Source organism: Sipha flava, unplaced genomic scaffold (assembly GCF_003268045.1).
Source record: "Sipha flava isolate LNK unplaced genomic scaffold, YSA_version1 229_pilon_pilon, whole genome shotgun sequence".
Lineage (NCBI taxonomy): Eukaryota > Metazoa > Arthropoda > Insecta > Hemiptera > Aphididae > Sipha > Sipha flava.
The window spans coordinates 426,310-444,148 of NW_020272866.1; the positions used below are offsets into that span (position 1 = coordinate 426,310).

The window sequence follows — 17,839 nt, forward strand, 5'->3', positions numbered from 1 at the left end:
TTGAGTTCGAGTACGTCTTAAAATCATAATAGGTTCGGTTCGGTAGAAAATATGAAGGTTCCGTTCAGTTAGAGTTCGAAAAAATAATTTAAAGTTCGGTTCGATTTAAAAAATTAGGGTTCGACCCATCACTAATTATATACATTTCTGCACGCCTACACATGTCCGAATTAACATTATCGTAAGCCATATGCAAAGTGCCTTTATTGCCTATGTGCTTATACGGCCCTCCAGTATCCTGCTGTCCTGTATTAAAATGGTTTAAAAACCCTCTGTTTGGTAGAGGAAGTGTTAAATCTCCTTTAAAAAAATCTAAACTCTTATAATATAAAAACATTATATACATGTTATAATTTTATATCTGATAACAATTTTAATTTATCTTAAACACAATTCATTTTACTCCAAATATATTTAAAATTAAACTGCCATAATACATTTGTATAGCATGTTTTTTAAAAATAACTTTATAATAACATTTTTTGCGACATTTTTTATTTGCAAATGATTTAATAACTTTATCGGTATCGATATTTTGGGGCAATTCGTTTAACATTTCATTGATGGACATTTCAGTTTATTGAAAGTTCTTAAACATTATAAATTCATTAACAAATGCAGATTCCAAATCAGTTTTGTAGGCTTTAACTAAATTATTTTTAAAATTAGAAGATTGAGTAGACAGAGATAGATGGCATCAAGTAATAGAAGCAGCAAAGATCCTAAATAGGGGCGCAGCACGTTTGGTCATATTAACCCAAAAGCCAATACGTTTGGGTACAGATACAACGTTTGGACACATAAAATTAAAGGTATTTTATAATTTTACTTAGTAAATCAGGGAACGTTTGGGTAGACATATCAAGTCACGTTTGGATACACGTCATAAACACGTGATCTGAAATAGTGGTATACACAATTATTGCTCGATATTTAATCTCCAAACCATTAATATTATCGCGAATACTATTATATAGTAATAGTAGTATTGTACTATTATATTACATTACATGGAAAAAACCGATGTATACATCAAAGATTTTTTGGCCTTAGTGGTACATCGCCCGATGAGGTAAACAATTATTTTGTAGCTCTAATATCAGATGCACCTGTCTACGCAGCTGAAACATTTACAGATCATATTCTAGAGACATTCGTTGATGAAAATAGTTTTTTTTCGCCATATTTGTAGGCAGAAAGTTTATCATCTGATCCTGGGACAACAAATGGGCCCGAAGCAATTTATTGAAACTTTAATAGTTAGTTTTATATAAGCCATCCAAATTGTTTTAATGTTATCAATACATTGATGAAAATTCAAGAAAAAACATATTTAAAGATAAGCAGTATTAAAAAAAACAAAAATTATTATAAGAAAACAGGATTCAGATAACGTTATGTATATTTAAAAAAAGTACAATGAGTTTAAAGTTTATAATGATATATAAAAAAACCACTCCAAAAATCATTCAGATTCATTAAAAATATAAATATCGTTCACATTCATGTTCTGTTTGAAAAAACGAGTGGCGTTGGTATGCAGTTCACAAAATATGAATATGAACGCGTGAATGTGCGATCACGAACGACGTTCTTTCCAATCGCTGAGGCTAATGACTGGTGACCACTCTCAACTATCTGAGTTATCATTATCATTTATCACTTTATACACTTGAATAAATGGATAACATTGAATATCGTAGTGTTGAAATGTGACGTAAAACGTTTGGCCGGATGTCAAATTATACGTTTTATTAATGATTAATTTAGGTTTTATTCAATACTACTGTAATTTCTATATTAATAATACGAACATTTTTGAAAATAATATTTCTGATAGAATCACAATTTATATAAAATATTATTATTAATGTTAACAAAAATAATTTTACCAGAGTTACATATTGGTGTCATTTATAAATTTGCATCTAAAAATAAAAAATGTCTAAACTACAATAGATAACAAATAGGTAACTGTAGGGTTGCCATAAATTTATAAGGCAAAACCGAAACAACACAAACGCAATATTGAGTAATATAGTTCTTATTTAACTTTTAATATATTGATAGGACCAGTGACGTATATTAGAGGGGTTATGGAGGTCAGATCCCCCTAGGCCTTTTTTCAAATGTTATAAAATAATGCTCTTAGCGTGAGGGCGTTAGAAATATATAAAAAAAAAAAATGATAATATAAAAATAATGATTTGTTTGCAAATGATCCCCCCCCATAAAAAAGTTATGTATACGCCACTGAAGAGGACCATTAATGGCTGGCAATCAGTGTTCGACTTGGCAAAATTAAAAAATTAAAGAAGGGGACTTTATTTACTTTAAAAAAAAGAACGTCCCCAAAACTGGCTGAGCGTTATGGTTATAGTGTAATAATAGTAGGGGGACGCTAAAATTTCTGAAAATTAGTTGGGGTACTCTGTCCCCCTGCGTCCCCCCTCAAGTCGAGCATTGCTGGCAATATAATATTTAAAAACAATTTTGTAAAGTAAAATATATTATATATTATATGTGTAAATTAAAAATTATGTTTTTATTGTATATTGTTAATCGATTACGATTAAAAATGTACTTTGAGATAAAATAGTCGAAATTAAAAATTAAAGAATACTACATTTCCTCTAAATGTCTAATAAATAAGGCCTATTAACTAATGTGCTACTTATTTATTTTTTATAAATATTTTATCAACTATACATCAACCTTCTATACACATCTTATTACAGTTATTACAAAATAAACAGTTATTTATCAATTTGGTTAAACAATTAATTTATTAAAATATTATAAATAATAAAATTCAATAAATTTAAAATTTAAATTCAACTTCTACCTATAATTATCTACTGTTACTGTTTCAGCCACGGATATAGATACCTACTATATATTCGTGGTTTCACCATTATAAGCCAAGAGGTTAAGAACGTCGCTGGGGAGACCGGTGTCTACCCTGCCTCCCCCGTAAATACGCCTATGTATACTTCAAGAAAATTACTTATTGAACATCTCAAAATTCTAAACACTAAGTAATATAAATCTAAAATACAAAAGATTCATAAATATTTTTATAAGACATATCATTATAGTAATAAAATAATATGCATGATTTATATAAATATTGTTATTATTTGTTATTACCTACGTCCTATATTATATTTTACATGAAATATTTCAAAATTTTCAGAGTTACTGTTGTAATAAGTATATGTTAAAATCTATATTTGCGTCATAATAAATATGTGTTTTAATATGATTGCCAAAAACTTTATTGAATTATATAGGTATTTTATTTATTATATTTATATTTTTTATAGCGCACATATAACTTGTTTCAATGTACAAAACAAAAAATGGTATGGTCTATAAATAGATATACATATGAAATATTATTTTTCTAAAACAATTTCGACGAATTCTTATTCAATATTTTAAAGGTTATCATTTCAATATTGATGTAAACACGTTATTGTCCGAAATGCAATGCATTCCCTTAGATAATATTTTAACTCCATTTAAAACCGTAGATAATGCCTACAGGCTATAAGTACAAGTATTCAGCGGCTTACCATCAGTCATTTGGTCATTGTTGTGAAGAGCTGTTGTGTATTCATGTATACTCTCTCGAATTATAATAACTATCACAAATAAATTGCTTTTACTTAAAAAATTTAATTTGAATTCCTAATTCGGTTATAATCATTTTTGAGTGTAATCATTGAATACATTTTTATTTGTGTAAATAATGGATAGCGACAATGGAAAGATTCATTCAGATTCACACGAATACCATCATACTTTGGTGAGTAAATTTAATTAAATATTTTAATTTATTTTTAAACCTAACAAATTATATAATTTTTATGTTTTTATTGCTAATTTATTAAAAGAAAAATACTACTAGTTGTTTTCCTAAATTATATTTACTGTACAACCTACTTATATTATTTTCAATTTATTTTACATAAATATTTTAACATATTTCATCCAATTTAGAATATAGTCATTAAATAAATAAGAAAATATATAATTAAGTAAAAAAATAATGATACTTCAGTTATTATAATTTTATTATTGCAAATTAGATCATTAATTAATATGTTACTTTTAAAATTATGATTATTTAGGTACAATAAATCGTAATATAAATCAGATAGATACATAATAATTCATGTATAAAAATCAGAAATATAACTAATTAATATGGAACATATCAAAACTGTAAGATCAACTATAAATAAGAATAATTGCAAGTAATGTACACCATCTAGGTATACATTTTGTGTATTATATTTCTATTTCATAAATATGACTCATAAGTCATATTTAAAAGTTATTAAATACATGTTTACATATCTATACCTATTTTATATTATTAGATACAGTATTAGAGATGAGTATTTAAATTTTCTAAAAATAATATTTAAGTAAAGAGCTGAGTAAATGAAATATTAACTTTATGTACTTAACACCATAAAAATGAATTAATATCTGAGAACACAAATTAATCATAACTTTGATAGATTATTTCCAAAATCATCTTTTACTCATGATATTGGTAAATAAATTAATATAATATTATACATAATAATAAGTGATAAAGTAATATATGATAATGTAAATATTTATTGATGTCTATAAGTTGTTATATATAGATATTAGTGTATAACTGTTTGGTATATTAATAAACTTATAATATTATATATATTATGTATATTTTAAGGTATATCATGATAAAATTAGATACCCTTAAAATTAGGAATTAAAACACAATATATAATTTTTAAAAAGTGGACTAATTTTTGAAGAGATACATGTACTATAATTCTTACGTATACATATAACATAGGCAGTACAACATTAAATCAGTTTATATATCACTGTTTACTGATGAATGATGGATTAATACAAGACACATAATAAACGATAGTAAAATGTTTACGATTTGTTTATTAACAATTATCTTTTTTTCTATGGATAGTGTTATTTGTTTAGATTATTAACTTATTTTAATCATCCTTATAATTAAAATTGGTGTTTCAAATATAAAATTAGTTAGTTTGTACATATTTTATTTAAAAACTTAAAAATAGTTATTACTACTTATGAAACTCTGCATCAGAGAATGGAATGTGTTGTAGACTTATGTAACATTGTAATGCATTTATCTTTGCACTAGTTTTCCATACACTTAACAATTAAAAATTATGTAATAGAAATAAATATACAAGGTAGGTATAAGATTATTATTCGAATAGTAATAACTAACTACATACTTTAGCTATTTAGAATTAACAATTGGTTTTACCTACAAAAGTCAAACAGCAAAAACTATAAACCTATAATAATTACTATTTAATTACATAAATTTATATGTTTTTTTTACTATTTAAATGCAAATATAGTTTCAAATAATTAGTGTGAATAATCAAATGTACAATTAATTTGATTGTTCTTTACGCTTTAGTATTTTGAACAAAACAAATGCAGTGAATAGTAACTTATAAAATTTAATGACATATTTGATTTGATCTGATTTTGTCCATAGTAATAACATTTGCATGTTTGTTTAATATTTATATAATTTAAATAGTTATAAATTAGTGACTTTAATAATAGTTATTAAACGTTTACTATTGATATATTATTAATTTTTCTTACATAATATTAACATTTTTACTAAATTAATAATAATACAGATATAATTAATTCAATTGCATAAAGTATTATAATTTGAATACACATTTAGTAAAGTTTATAAAGCTTTTATTATATACCTATATGTAAAAATGAATTTTAACATCTTTAAGTCCGACAAAAAATATACCTATCTAAATATCTTAATATAAATAACTTATACATGTTAAACTTCAAAAAAATGGTCACTAATTATTTTACAATAGAACAAAATGTACAAATTGTTGATATATGTTAAAATTATGTTATACAACCATAAATTAGCATATTTTGTGTATGTACTTATAATTGTTGTAAAACTTTTTACCTCAAAATTAGTTATTAATATAAAACTAACAGTAAAATAATTATTAAACTTACTATGTTTAGCTTTCTTTTTGTCATTTATATAAAAGAAATATGATCATATTTTACATCAAATTTATTGTTTTAATGGGTATATACTAAAAAGTAAATTAAATTATAGTTACCTATTTAGAAAATAATGATCAATAAATAAAATATTTAATAATGCACGTGCTTAACTTTTAACTTATTTAAGAATCTAGCCAAAGTAAATAATTTAGTGGTAAGATTAATGAAAATGTAAGTTGGTGTATTTTATATATGAATCAATTTCTGCTTAAGAAACAATTCAAAAGCACAATAGTCATTGGTATTTCACAACTTTTTTGTAATTCACATTTTTTTGGATTTAACTTTTTAACAATCACTCTACATAAAAGTTAGTAAAATATCTTGGGGAAAGTTAAGCAAATCAGTTGGTAATTTTATTAAACCACTTTCCCTTTTAATTCAAAATTATATGAGTACTAAAGAATATAAGTGGCCCACTAAAGACTTGTAATCGACTTCTGAGTTTTTCGAGGTTGTCACGATCGACCAAAAAAAAAGTTTGTCACTGAGCTAAAATATATTTTGTATACATGCATTTTACATGTTACACTTCTTTTATTTCTTTTGTTTAAAATATTTATAAGCAATAATAACTTTATTTTAGTTTATTTTTCATCAATTTATAGGAATGCGATAAATACCGTTTTTTAATACGGAATATTCATTATATTACGTACATATACCTACATAGTTACTCGATCTCGGAGTATAATTTCGTTTTTCATAGTTATTTATTACTATATATTGTATTAAATATCTTTTAATAGTTATTAAAGTTTAAGTTGATAGTCTTATCTATATTAGTGGGTTGAACAAAAGTATAAAAATTTACAAAAAAAAATAAATATTTAAATTTCTTTTCCGAAAAATGAAAAGGAGTCATGATTGACCTGTAGGTCACCCTTGCTACATAACAAATAATAATAACAATAATTATAAAAATAATAATAAAATAATAAAAATAATATTTATACATATAAAAAAAAATATTTCGTAAAAAATAAAATATTGTGAAATTATTCTTCACTTTCTCAGAATTTAAAATATATTTTATACTGTACTTTTAAATTGAATTAGGTTTATTTTATTCTTGCATACATATATATTATCATACGATCTGATGATAAATATAATGGCATACACTTAAAAGTGTCAAGGTAAACTGATTATATAGGAACTCATTTTTAAAGCATATGTCTACTATGTAATATACGAGTACAATATAATAATTGTTAAGTACTTTCTTAAAATGTATGGTAAATTTATAACATTTTAATTACTTGTCCATCCGGTTACAAACAAAAATTAAAAAGTAAATAATGTTTTATTACAGTTAGAAAAAAAAATGATTTTTATAAAATTTCGTGTAGGTTACTAAGTTAATTCTAGAATGATTTAGATTTATAATTGATTCAGTAAAAAATGTTTTTCATTCGCACGAAACAAGTAAACAGGTTTTTTTGAATAGGATGACTATCGTTTGGACTATCTGTCGGAAAACGTAATTTTAGGTAACAATTTAAATCAGGGGTCGGCAACCCACGGCCCACATGTGGCCCGCGAAGCAATTTTTTATGGCCCGCACAAAGGTGGTTAATTTCTGTGTTTTATTTTTGTTCAATAATTGTTTCATACAATTTTCAATACTATTCAATTCTTTTTTCTTTATAAATAAAATTGTTATTAATATCTATTTAATCAGAGTCGAAGATAATGATGGCTGCATTACTCAGTCATAGGATAAATTAAATATACTTATATATATTTAAAAATTAAAATTTTAAATATATTTAATCTATGTATTTAATACATATGTATCTAATATATTTAATCTATTGTCATAGTTACTTTGCGTTTGTAGCAATTAGTATTACACCGTGATTACGCCCGTACGTGTGACTGTTTGCGTTTGTAATATGTGGTTTCATTTTACAAGTAAATCCAAACATTATGGCGACTAAAAAAAGAAAAATTTGTGATGAACATCGTTTTTTTTTAATAATTCTTGGGTTGATTTATACTTTTTCACCAAAAAAGAAAGTAAGCCATTATGTTTAATTTGTCAAAAAATTAAATTTTTTCTTAAAAGCAATTTTTTTCAGTAACATTCGTATTTTTTACACTCATATTTCTATGTAAAATAATCAAATATAATAGCAATACAATTATTATATATATTATATTATATTAGTATATATCATATGTAAAATTTTTTTTTTAATGTGGCCCTTGAAAAACATTTGAAAAAAAAATGGCCCGAGTGGTTCAAAAGGTTGCCGACCCCTGGTTTAAATGATTCATTATTTAACTAAATTAATTTTAAAAAACAATAAAATATCTTATTTTTGTAATTTATTTCAAATTTCAACTTTTAATAAAGTGTAAGATATTGTATTTTTCGATCAGTTGATTGATACATATTGATTGATATATATAAAGTATTGACTAAATCCAGTCCGTATTGTGCTGAATATAATGTACATTATAATATAAGAATACGTTTTACATACAATTTATCTAATTTAAAGTGGAAATCAAGAAGTAGTTGAAATTATAACAATGAAGAAACTTGGAAATGACAAACTTACAACTAAACTTTGTTGGATAATAAATAATACTTTTATTTGGTGTTAAAAAAAACTCAAAAAATAATATTTAGCTAGGTAAATATTATCTTCAAATTTAAAATAATAAAATGAAAGTTTTGATTAACCAACAATCTACTCGTTCAACTTTAAAATTTAGATTTTTTTTCTGATTTAATCCATCTATTTTAATAAACAGTAATAAGATAATAATTTTGATAACAGCCATAATTTTTTCAAAAAATAAAAATAATGAAAAAATGAAAAACTTGTACATTTATTTAATGATTGTTGAACTCGAGGTAAAAATAAAATCGCTGAAGCAAATCAATCTTAAATAAAATTAAAAACGAATATTAAATCCCTATTATACTCCTAGATCAGTAGTTACCAACATTTTTGAGACTACTACCCCCATCAATCCGGTTAAATAGTAGCTAATCCCCCTACCCACAAAAAAGTGCGTATGACAGGCCCATGAACATTGGAGTACTTTAATATTCATGGACCGGCCTAATCCTCTTCATCGGGTTATCGGTCAATGCAACCTCATTAAACTGATTCATGGAACCGTTATGATGTATATTTTGTATATTATATAAATATATATACCTATACACATGTATTATGGAATAGATATTATATTTTTTGTTTGATCAATCATATACACTTAGTTTGTTCAGCACATGATTGTGAATAATCGAGAATACACTGTATAAATATTATTTGAAGTTAATAAAATAATAATAGATATAAATTATATATAAAATAAAAAATTATTTATTCTTTATGACTCAAAGAGTTTTGTTATTCCTTGGGGGATAATTAATTCCAGGTTGAGAACCACGGCCTTAAATCGACTTATATGTTGGAAATGTAATTTATCTAAATTATACTGCAAGTAGATAAATTACTACTGCTTCCGATCCATTTAATTCTTAAGTCATTTTATCAAAAACCGTTTAATTTTTTAAACTTGATTATGATAAATAATATGAATAATTTAGATTCCAGCATTTTATAGCATAAAAGCATAATAATCTATAAAATACATTATGTGTATGAACTAAATATACCACCATTTGTTATTTATAAATTCATAATTCAAACTGTTTTTTTTTTTTTTATATATATATATATTATCTAAAGGCAATATATTCTTGTCGCTTCAACCAATCTTCTCTATTATATTCGCTAGTCTCCTAATTTAAACTGTATTATAATTCAGATTTTCACTGACAAAATATTCCTTATTAATTATTAGACCCAAAATAATGTGTCGTTTGAAAAATAAAATTACAAATGTAAGTTAGCCATTTATTCTCAAAAATTAAACAAAAAAAGCATTTAACATTTTAAATAATAATAATCTTATAACATTTTCATCTAAAAGTGAGTGGTTGTGTTCCAAATGTTTATCATACATTTCGCCAATACAATTTCACTAAAAATAAGGCTTACAAACACGCGATGTACATTTCCAGCGTTCTATATTACCAGCGAGTTTTTTATGGAAAGTTAGTATAAGCAAAATTGTTATCGACATTATATTGTCAATATTTCCAATTAGCCATAGTTCAATGTTTCGATTTTTTCGATATTATAAATTTATCTTATATTTTCGGTATTTCGTTTTATAAATTTAAAATTTAAAAATATGACACACAGGAACTGTATATACCAGGGGTGGGCAACTGGCGGCCCGCGAGCCTTTTTTATCTGGCCCATGCTATATTTTAAAATAATTATAATTTTAAATATAATTTTAAAGTATATCGTCTATACTCTAACTTATTGATATAATAAGTGTTATCTAGTATTAAACCTTGTAAAATGTCTAAATGTGATATGTATGTATAAGTACAGCTTTCAACCATAGCTATTTGTACCGAACTATTTAGTTTCTTCGTATCATTCGTATCGTGCTGTCGTGTGTGTTGAATTTATTATAATCGTGTATATAAATGCTAATTAAAATTCATATTTTGAATGATAATTTTTTTTATGCTCTGGCCCGCTAGATTTTAATTTTCTAAAAATTGGCCCTCTAGTAACTTTGAGTTGCCCATCCCCGATATATACTATATAACAACAGCATTATAAAGAGCGTCGTAACATCGCGAAGTTTGTATGTAGGCTGTTTTGGAAGACAGACGTTCATATATCGAATAATTATTGTAGAGTTTACAAGTATACAATTATAACGGTTTGTACATTTTTTTTCGAAAGGAGCCGTTTGGGAACTTACCTGTTTATAAAACCTTTTTCAGGAATTTATCAATTCCGCCGTTTTGATATCGATTCCGCCGAATATTATATATATCAATTCCACCGAAGATTTATATATGTATATAAGAATATAACATATAGTATATTATATTATAATATCAAAACATTATCAGATTTTGTAAATACATAATATTGTTTCCAGCAGATTTTCAACTAAATACTGACACAGTAAATAATATTTTATTCTACTCTACAAATTCTAATTTAAAATTTTTATGCTCTAGTGACAAAATATTAAATAATTATTAATAACAATTCATGGTCGACATGTATGTAAAGATAGAGAGCGAACGATTACGATATTTGTGATTCAATCAAAAAAAAATGCGTGCGGAAGATTCTCAACAACATTGTTAGATATCGGTGATGGGAAAGTTACTACAGATGAAACAGGATGGCCACAATTACCGACCGATTTCTGCACAATCATTGATTCGTAAGATGCTTTCATTGACCAGTTATTTTCCAATGTACACAGAAAAAACACAAATCATGAGTGGCTGGCAGAAAGAGCAATTTTAGCAGCAAAAAATGTGGACGTCAACGAATTGAATCTCAAGATACAACATTTGTTACCAGGAGACTTGGTGTTATACAAATCCATTGATACAGTTTGCGATGCTACTGAAACAGTAAATTATTCAACAGTATTTAAACTCATTGGATTTACCAGGCATGCCACCGCATAATTTACAACTGAAGGTTGGATCTCCGGTTATTTTGCTTCGTAATTTGAACCCTCCACGGTTGTGTAACGGCACGTGATTAATCCTTAAAAAAATAATGAAAAATGAAGCCATCATTGTAAGTGGCAAATTCCGAGGTGAAAATATATTATTACCGCAAATCTCTATTATACCCACAGATGTACCAATACAATTGAAACGCCTTCAATTTCCAATTAGATTGGCATTTGCAATGACTATCAATAAGTCTCTAAGCCAAACGATGTCTATCTGTGGCTTAGATTTGAGCACATCATGTTTTTGACACGGACAATTATACGTGGTATGCTCTCGAACCATCCAGTTTATTTGTGTTGGAGAAAGATGGGATAACAACAAATATTGTACACTCTGTTGCATTAAGGGAATGATATTATTTTTTATTAATATTGTCATAATTAGCGATATATATAATTTTAATGGATCAATTTTAATAAATCATTAAAAAAATAAATGTTTGATGTTTTTTCATTTTTATATTTCGTCACTGTTCACAGCACTCCATACCCCTTTCACTTATATACCACATCCTTATACACCTATATTAAATTGGTTATTTTTTTCTAGCAAAATATTCTCTAGAAATAATTTATATGACAAAACAACGTTTGTCGGGTCAGCTAGTATATATATAATGTAATGTGTATATATTGATGTAAATATATTTTCGGCGGAATCGATATATAAAAATATTCAGTGCAATCGATAGGTTTCTTACAGGTAAAAAGACCTATTCGGCGGAGTCGATTTACAGCTGTATGACATATGCGCCAAAAGTACAAAAATGACCTATCATTTGCGCGAAAATCTGTTGGACATAAGCGCCAAAGGTGCAAAAGTGACACAGGTCCGTAGCTAGGCCAAATCTTCAGGTGGGGCAAACAAAATTGTAGAGGGCCATTATAAAAAAATCAATATTAATGCTATTTTTAATTTATTAATACTACTGTAATTTTTATTATAGGTACTTTAAATTAAAATAATAAGAATTAGAATAAAGTGAACATAATTACATTTTGAATATTTTTATAATATATTATATTTGGAATTTACTAGTTTTTTTTTAACTAAAACAGTTGTAATTTTCTATCTTTTTGCTTGTTGAATTCCATTAATAATACATCCAAATTTAGGATTTTAGAATCTAATGAAATGGTGAATGTAATCTGTTCGATATGTTATAGTTATTGTTCGGCGTTGTCGTCAGACATCAATCAGATGCCATCGTATTTTCCAATGCAAATGCTATACCATATTGTTAAAAATAATTTCTTCTATTAAACAGTGCTTCTGCTGCCGATGAAATTATTATCAAGGAACAAATTATATTATATCTAACTACCACGGTTGTAGATAGTAAAAACCTACTGTGTACAGTTATGCTAACTACCAAATATGACATTATTAACTTTTGTTGGGGGGGGGCAACAATCAGGTCTAGGGAGGCAACGCCCCCCACGTGGCTACGGGCCTGAAGTGACATAACATTTGCACCAAAATTAATATTTTATATAAGTAGGTAGTTATTTAAAAATTAAAAAAAAATGTCGATATAAATAATAATATACATGCAAATCAATATAAAGTTAATAAATCCGTTGCTATTTTATAAAAAAAATTCGATTATAAGTTATAATATACACGCACATCAACATAAAGTATAATATTATAACGATTTAACGAAATAGGTACTAACAATATGTTATAACACAAAACTTGCTCACACACTGTCTATGTGACAATCTATCGTAATCATATAATATATTTGTCAATTACCCGTAAGATTAAGCGTTTGGAGTTTTTGAATGATATAGTTCTAAATTTAATATCTGTTATTTAATTTACAGATATCTAGGATTTTGGCGCTTTTGTACGATACGACTTTTTTTTCATATCTCATTTTGGCGCTTATGTTTTCCACCGCTATTTACGCCCCCTTTTTTGACGGAGCCGTTAGGGATCCGACGAAACACATACTTCGTGTTCAGTTCGGTCAGGTTATCGCGGGATGCGAAGCATCCGAGTTGGGTCCCGAGTACTTAGGGCTAATCGCAGGTAGTGTACTAGTTGGGTCCCGGATTTTTATAGGTACTACACTAGTTCCTGAATATTTTTTGGTAAGTACTATATTATATTAACATTTTCCTTCCTATTTTATCAGACTTAGGACTCTATGATCTATTTAGACCACAGGTATGGTTAAAAAATTTTTTTATAGTTTTTTTTGTTTTTAGTTTCTTTTCCATTAAAATATAAATTATTAGAATTGTGTTGGTAAAAATATTAAAAATGTTAAAATCATTAGATAATATAAATAAAAATTAATGGAGAAGAAACTAAAAAAACAAAAAAAAATTTATAAAAAACATTTTTAACCATACCTGTAGTCTAAATAGATCATAGATAGTCCTAATTCTGTTAAAATGGGAAGGAAAATGATAGTATAATATAGTATTTACTAAAAAATATTCAGGAACTAGTGTAGTGCCTATAAAAATCCGGGACCCAATTAGTATAGCACCTACCAATAAAGATCCGAGGGGACCCAACTAGTGTAGTACCTAAAACAATTTGGGACCCAACTAGTTTAGTAATTTTGAATTCGAGACCCAAATCGGATGCAGCCGCGGAATGACTTACTTTATTATAATAAAAAATGGAAAGCCTAAAATTAAATTTTTTCTTTAGCTGTATATTACAGTATAATAATAATTTAAATAATTGCAAGTTGGCGCCCTCACACTGATTGCAATAATAATAATTAAGCTTATAATAATGAACAAAAATATGCGACAATAAAATTACAATTTAAGTAACAATAATAAAGGAAGCACAGCATGGTATACTCGAGTCCCGTTGGATTCTATCTCACACGATCGTGGATAACTCTCAACACGTGCGACGGAAACTCAAGCATACTGATGACTGGAAATGGTGGAGACTTCAACCAACTATGATGGATCACTGAGATAAATCTCGTGGTTAATCACAAAAAAAAAAAAAAATCAAAAAATACAATTACACGAACGCGACGGCTCAGCCACGAACGGGAGTCACCTGGCGACAGCACCGCTGATCTCGAGAAGAATATTCTCGATGGCCCCCATAAAATATATGGATTCGATAAGACATTGGACCGGTGCCGAGCACTCCGAGAATTATAGTTGTGTGTCTCGAACATCCCCCCCCTCCCATTGGAGGCCATTCCTCACATTATAGTTATAAGTACTAACTAAGGATAACGGATAATGTGCTGTTCCTCATACAACACTAAATAATAATCATAAGAATATGATTAACACGTTGAGAAGGGATAGGGGGTGATAATAATTATAGTAAAATAAGTAGAGAGAGAAAAAATATACATATTAAATTCCGAGAATCGGTCACAGAATAAGAGAGGACATAACGCGGGGCCCAGCATGGCAGGTGACTTTATGCCAATGGCGAAAGATGAGAATAGATAAATTTGACGTCTTCGGTTATAAAATCGGACGCCTCTGTTCATAAGGTAAATTAGAATGCCGAAACCGACCTCCAACACGAATAGCACCAACGGAATCAATGAACCGACATAAGCTAGCTAAATGTTTGGTTGATATTCGATTTCCACGTTCCAATTCATGTCGTAACACTGATAATGAGATTCTCTGAACTTAGATAATAATCCTGTGTTCAGCGGCGTCGATCTCCGCATGTCTTAAAGTGAGGGCATTGTTGAATTTACGACGCGTGGCATTACTAATGAAGCGCTTCTTCCAAGCCACGGTACGATACATGTGTTCGAGACTCGAGTAAACCATTCGGTAGGTATGTCTACTATACATGAGGTGAAAAATACCTGACTCGTTTCCGGGAAATCTTACAACGGGATAATCGAAGTATCGGTGACCATAATGAAGGCATGTCATAAACGGGCGGTGGACCATTCCAATACAGATCAAGATGAACTAATTCTGATGGTTTAACACCACGTGAGGCGCAGTCTGCAGGATTATATTCCGAATCGACGTGACGCCATTTATAGTTCGGTAAGATAGATTGAATCTGATGGACTCTGTTGGAAACATACTGTTTGAAGCATTCATGTGGCACAGTTAACCAGGATAACACAATGGTCTAATTTGTTCATGCGTATACATCCATAATATTTAGTTGCGGTTCCAGGGTAAATTGTATGAGTAGCAACTAGCGTGCTAGCAATAATGCTGCGTGGAACTGACAAAGGTTTCAATGTTGACAATTTTATCTTAGTTTCAATCATAGAAATTGAATGCTCACCATGATTAATAGGAGTTGCATACTTTCAGTACAAATATGTAAAAACATAAAAATCCGGTCTCTTGTTATAACTTCATCGATTATGAGAATAATTAAATTGTATTTTATAAAACAGACTTGATAAGTTAACAGTTTGCCAAAGATCCCAAACTAAATAGTGAATCCATAGTCCTTTATACTAAAATATGAAAGAGACGCATAGATCACAGATGTAATTAAAATATTAAATTAACTCGCAACCAATATTATTATAAAATAAGTTTTAATACTTCCAGTGCTCGAATTGGGGGGACGCGGCGGACGGAGTCCGCTTTCATTTTTCCATAGATTTCAGCATCCCCCTTCATTTAAGTGAGGAACGCTAAAAACAAGTTCCTCTGGGGATGTTTACTTTGAACGGTGTATTTGGATTTTGTTTTCGTTTATTTCTATTTTCTATAGCAAACTGAAAAGTAATAGTTATTTTTTCCCAAAAAACGATTATCGTTGGTGACAATGACTGATTAAGATAATAATCATGGCTAAATAACTATATAATTTTGAAGTGATTTCTGTTGTATGGTCCTATAGGTGTTTCTACTTTCTACTTTTAAGAACTTTTTATTTAATTTTCCACCAATTGACAATATTAATACAACAAAATGGATTGAATTGTGGGTTAAGAAAGGCAAACGAACAGGAGAGGAAGAAAATTGTTCTAAAAAGATAAAAATTATTGAAGAAAATGCATACAAGTCATTATGGAATTTAATTAAAGAATAATATTAGTTTCTGTAATTAATATTATTATTTCGTTGTAAAATAATGTTATAGTAATAAGCAAATAATTATTATATAATAATACTACATTTATAGTGCCATATTTTATGTGCATGGTGCGCGGGGGACGAAATCTACTACAGGTTACTTTACAATTTATCAGCTATGGAATGGTTTTTTTTTAACTAAAACCAGCGTCCGTCCTCATTTTTTTTTCCAATCCAAGCACTGAATACTTCATAAATATTTTGACAATTTTTCACATTATAATCGTCATTAGTTTATAATTATTATAGCTAATATGTAGCATGTTGTAAATTTCATTTATTTCAAAAAAGATACATTATTGATTTTTTATTTTTTGAAAATATTTATTAAAAATGTTTATTGTTTAATTTATAATATAATAATAGCCAATAGTTATTTATTTAGATTGAACTTAATTACGATTTTGTAATTAAAATTATATCAACCCGTTATAGTCATAAAAATTATCTTTTATACATTTAAATATTAGTTTATAATATATATTACCTATTTTTTACAATCCAAATTAATTATTTAAATTGTAAGTATAAAAGTATGGGACAGAAATAAATTGTAAAAGTAACCTACCAAATATCACTCATTTGTTAGAATGTATTTATCTATATTCATATTTATATACTTAGTCTCTATTCATTTTACTAGACAATACGGTATAAATTGTTTTAATAATATTACTATAAGTAACCTTGTAAAAATTGAGTATATGGTATATTAGTATTAAGTAACAAATATATACTTTTATTTGTTATACAATTGTGCAATTCAGTATGCTGTTGATTACTTACTTCAAAAAGATTTACTAGCACAAAATACAATTTAATTGCTAGTAAATATATTTTTGTTTGAAACATCTTGTTACCTATTATTATGCTTACCAAATACCCAGTTTAAATTATTATATGATCTACAGCACAAGGACTTATACAAGTGACAAAAAAAATAAAAAAATATGTAAGTGTTAAACTTTTGATGATTATTGGAGTAAATATTTTCGTAATTCTTTATATTATATTATATAATCATAATTTGATGATTCGATAATGATACATA

General features: G+C 27.2%; 1 protein-coding gene across 2 annotated transcripts in view; it reads left to right on the forward strand.

Annotated features, from left to right (window-relative positions):
- The first annotated feature begins 3,600 nt into the window (after positions 1 to 3,600).
- LOC112683511 (chloride channel protein 2) overlaps positions 3,601 to 17,839 on the forward strand; it is a 56,925-nt gene continuing 42,686 nt past the window's right edge. For both annotated transcript variants that reach the window (XM_025554569.1, XM_025554570.1), the window contains exon 1: positions 3,601 to 3,811. Coding sequence is in view for 1 of the 2 variants with exons in the window: in XM_025554570.1 (XP_025410355.1) it covers positions 3,755 to 3,811 (57 nt within the window). In the remaining variant the exon portion in view is untranslated. The remainder of the gene's footprint in view (positions 3,812 to 17,839) is intronic.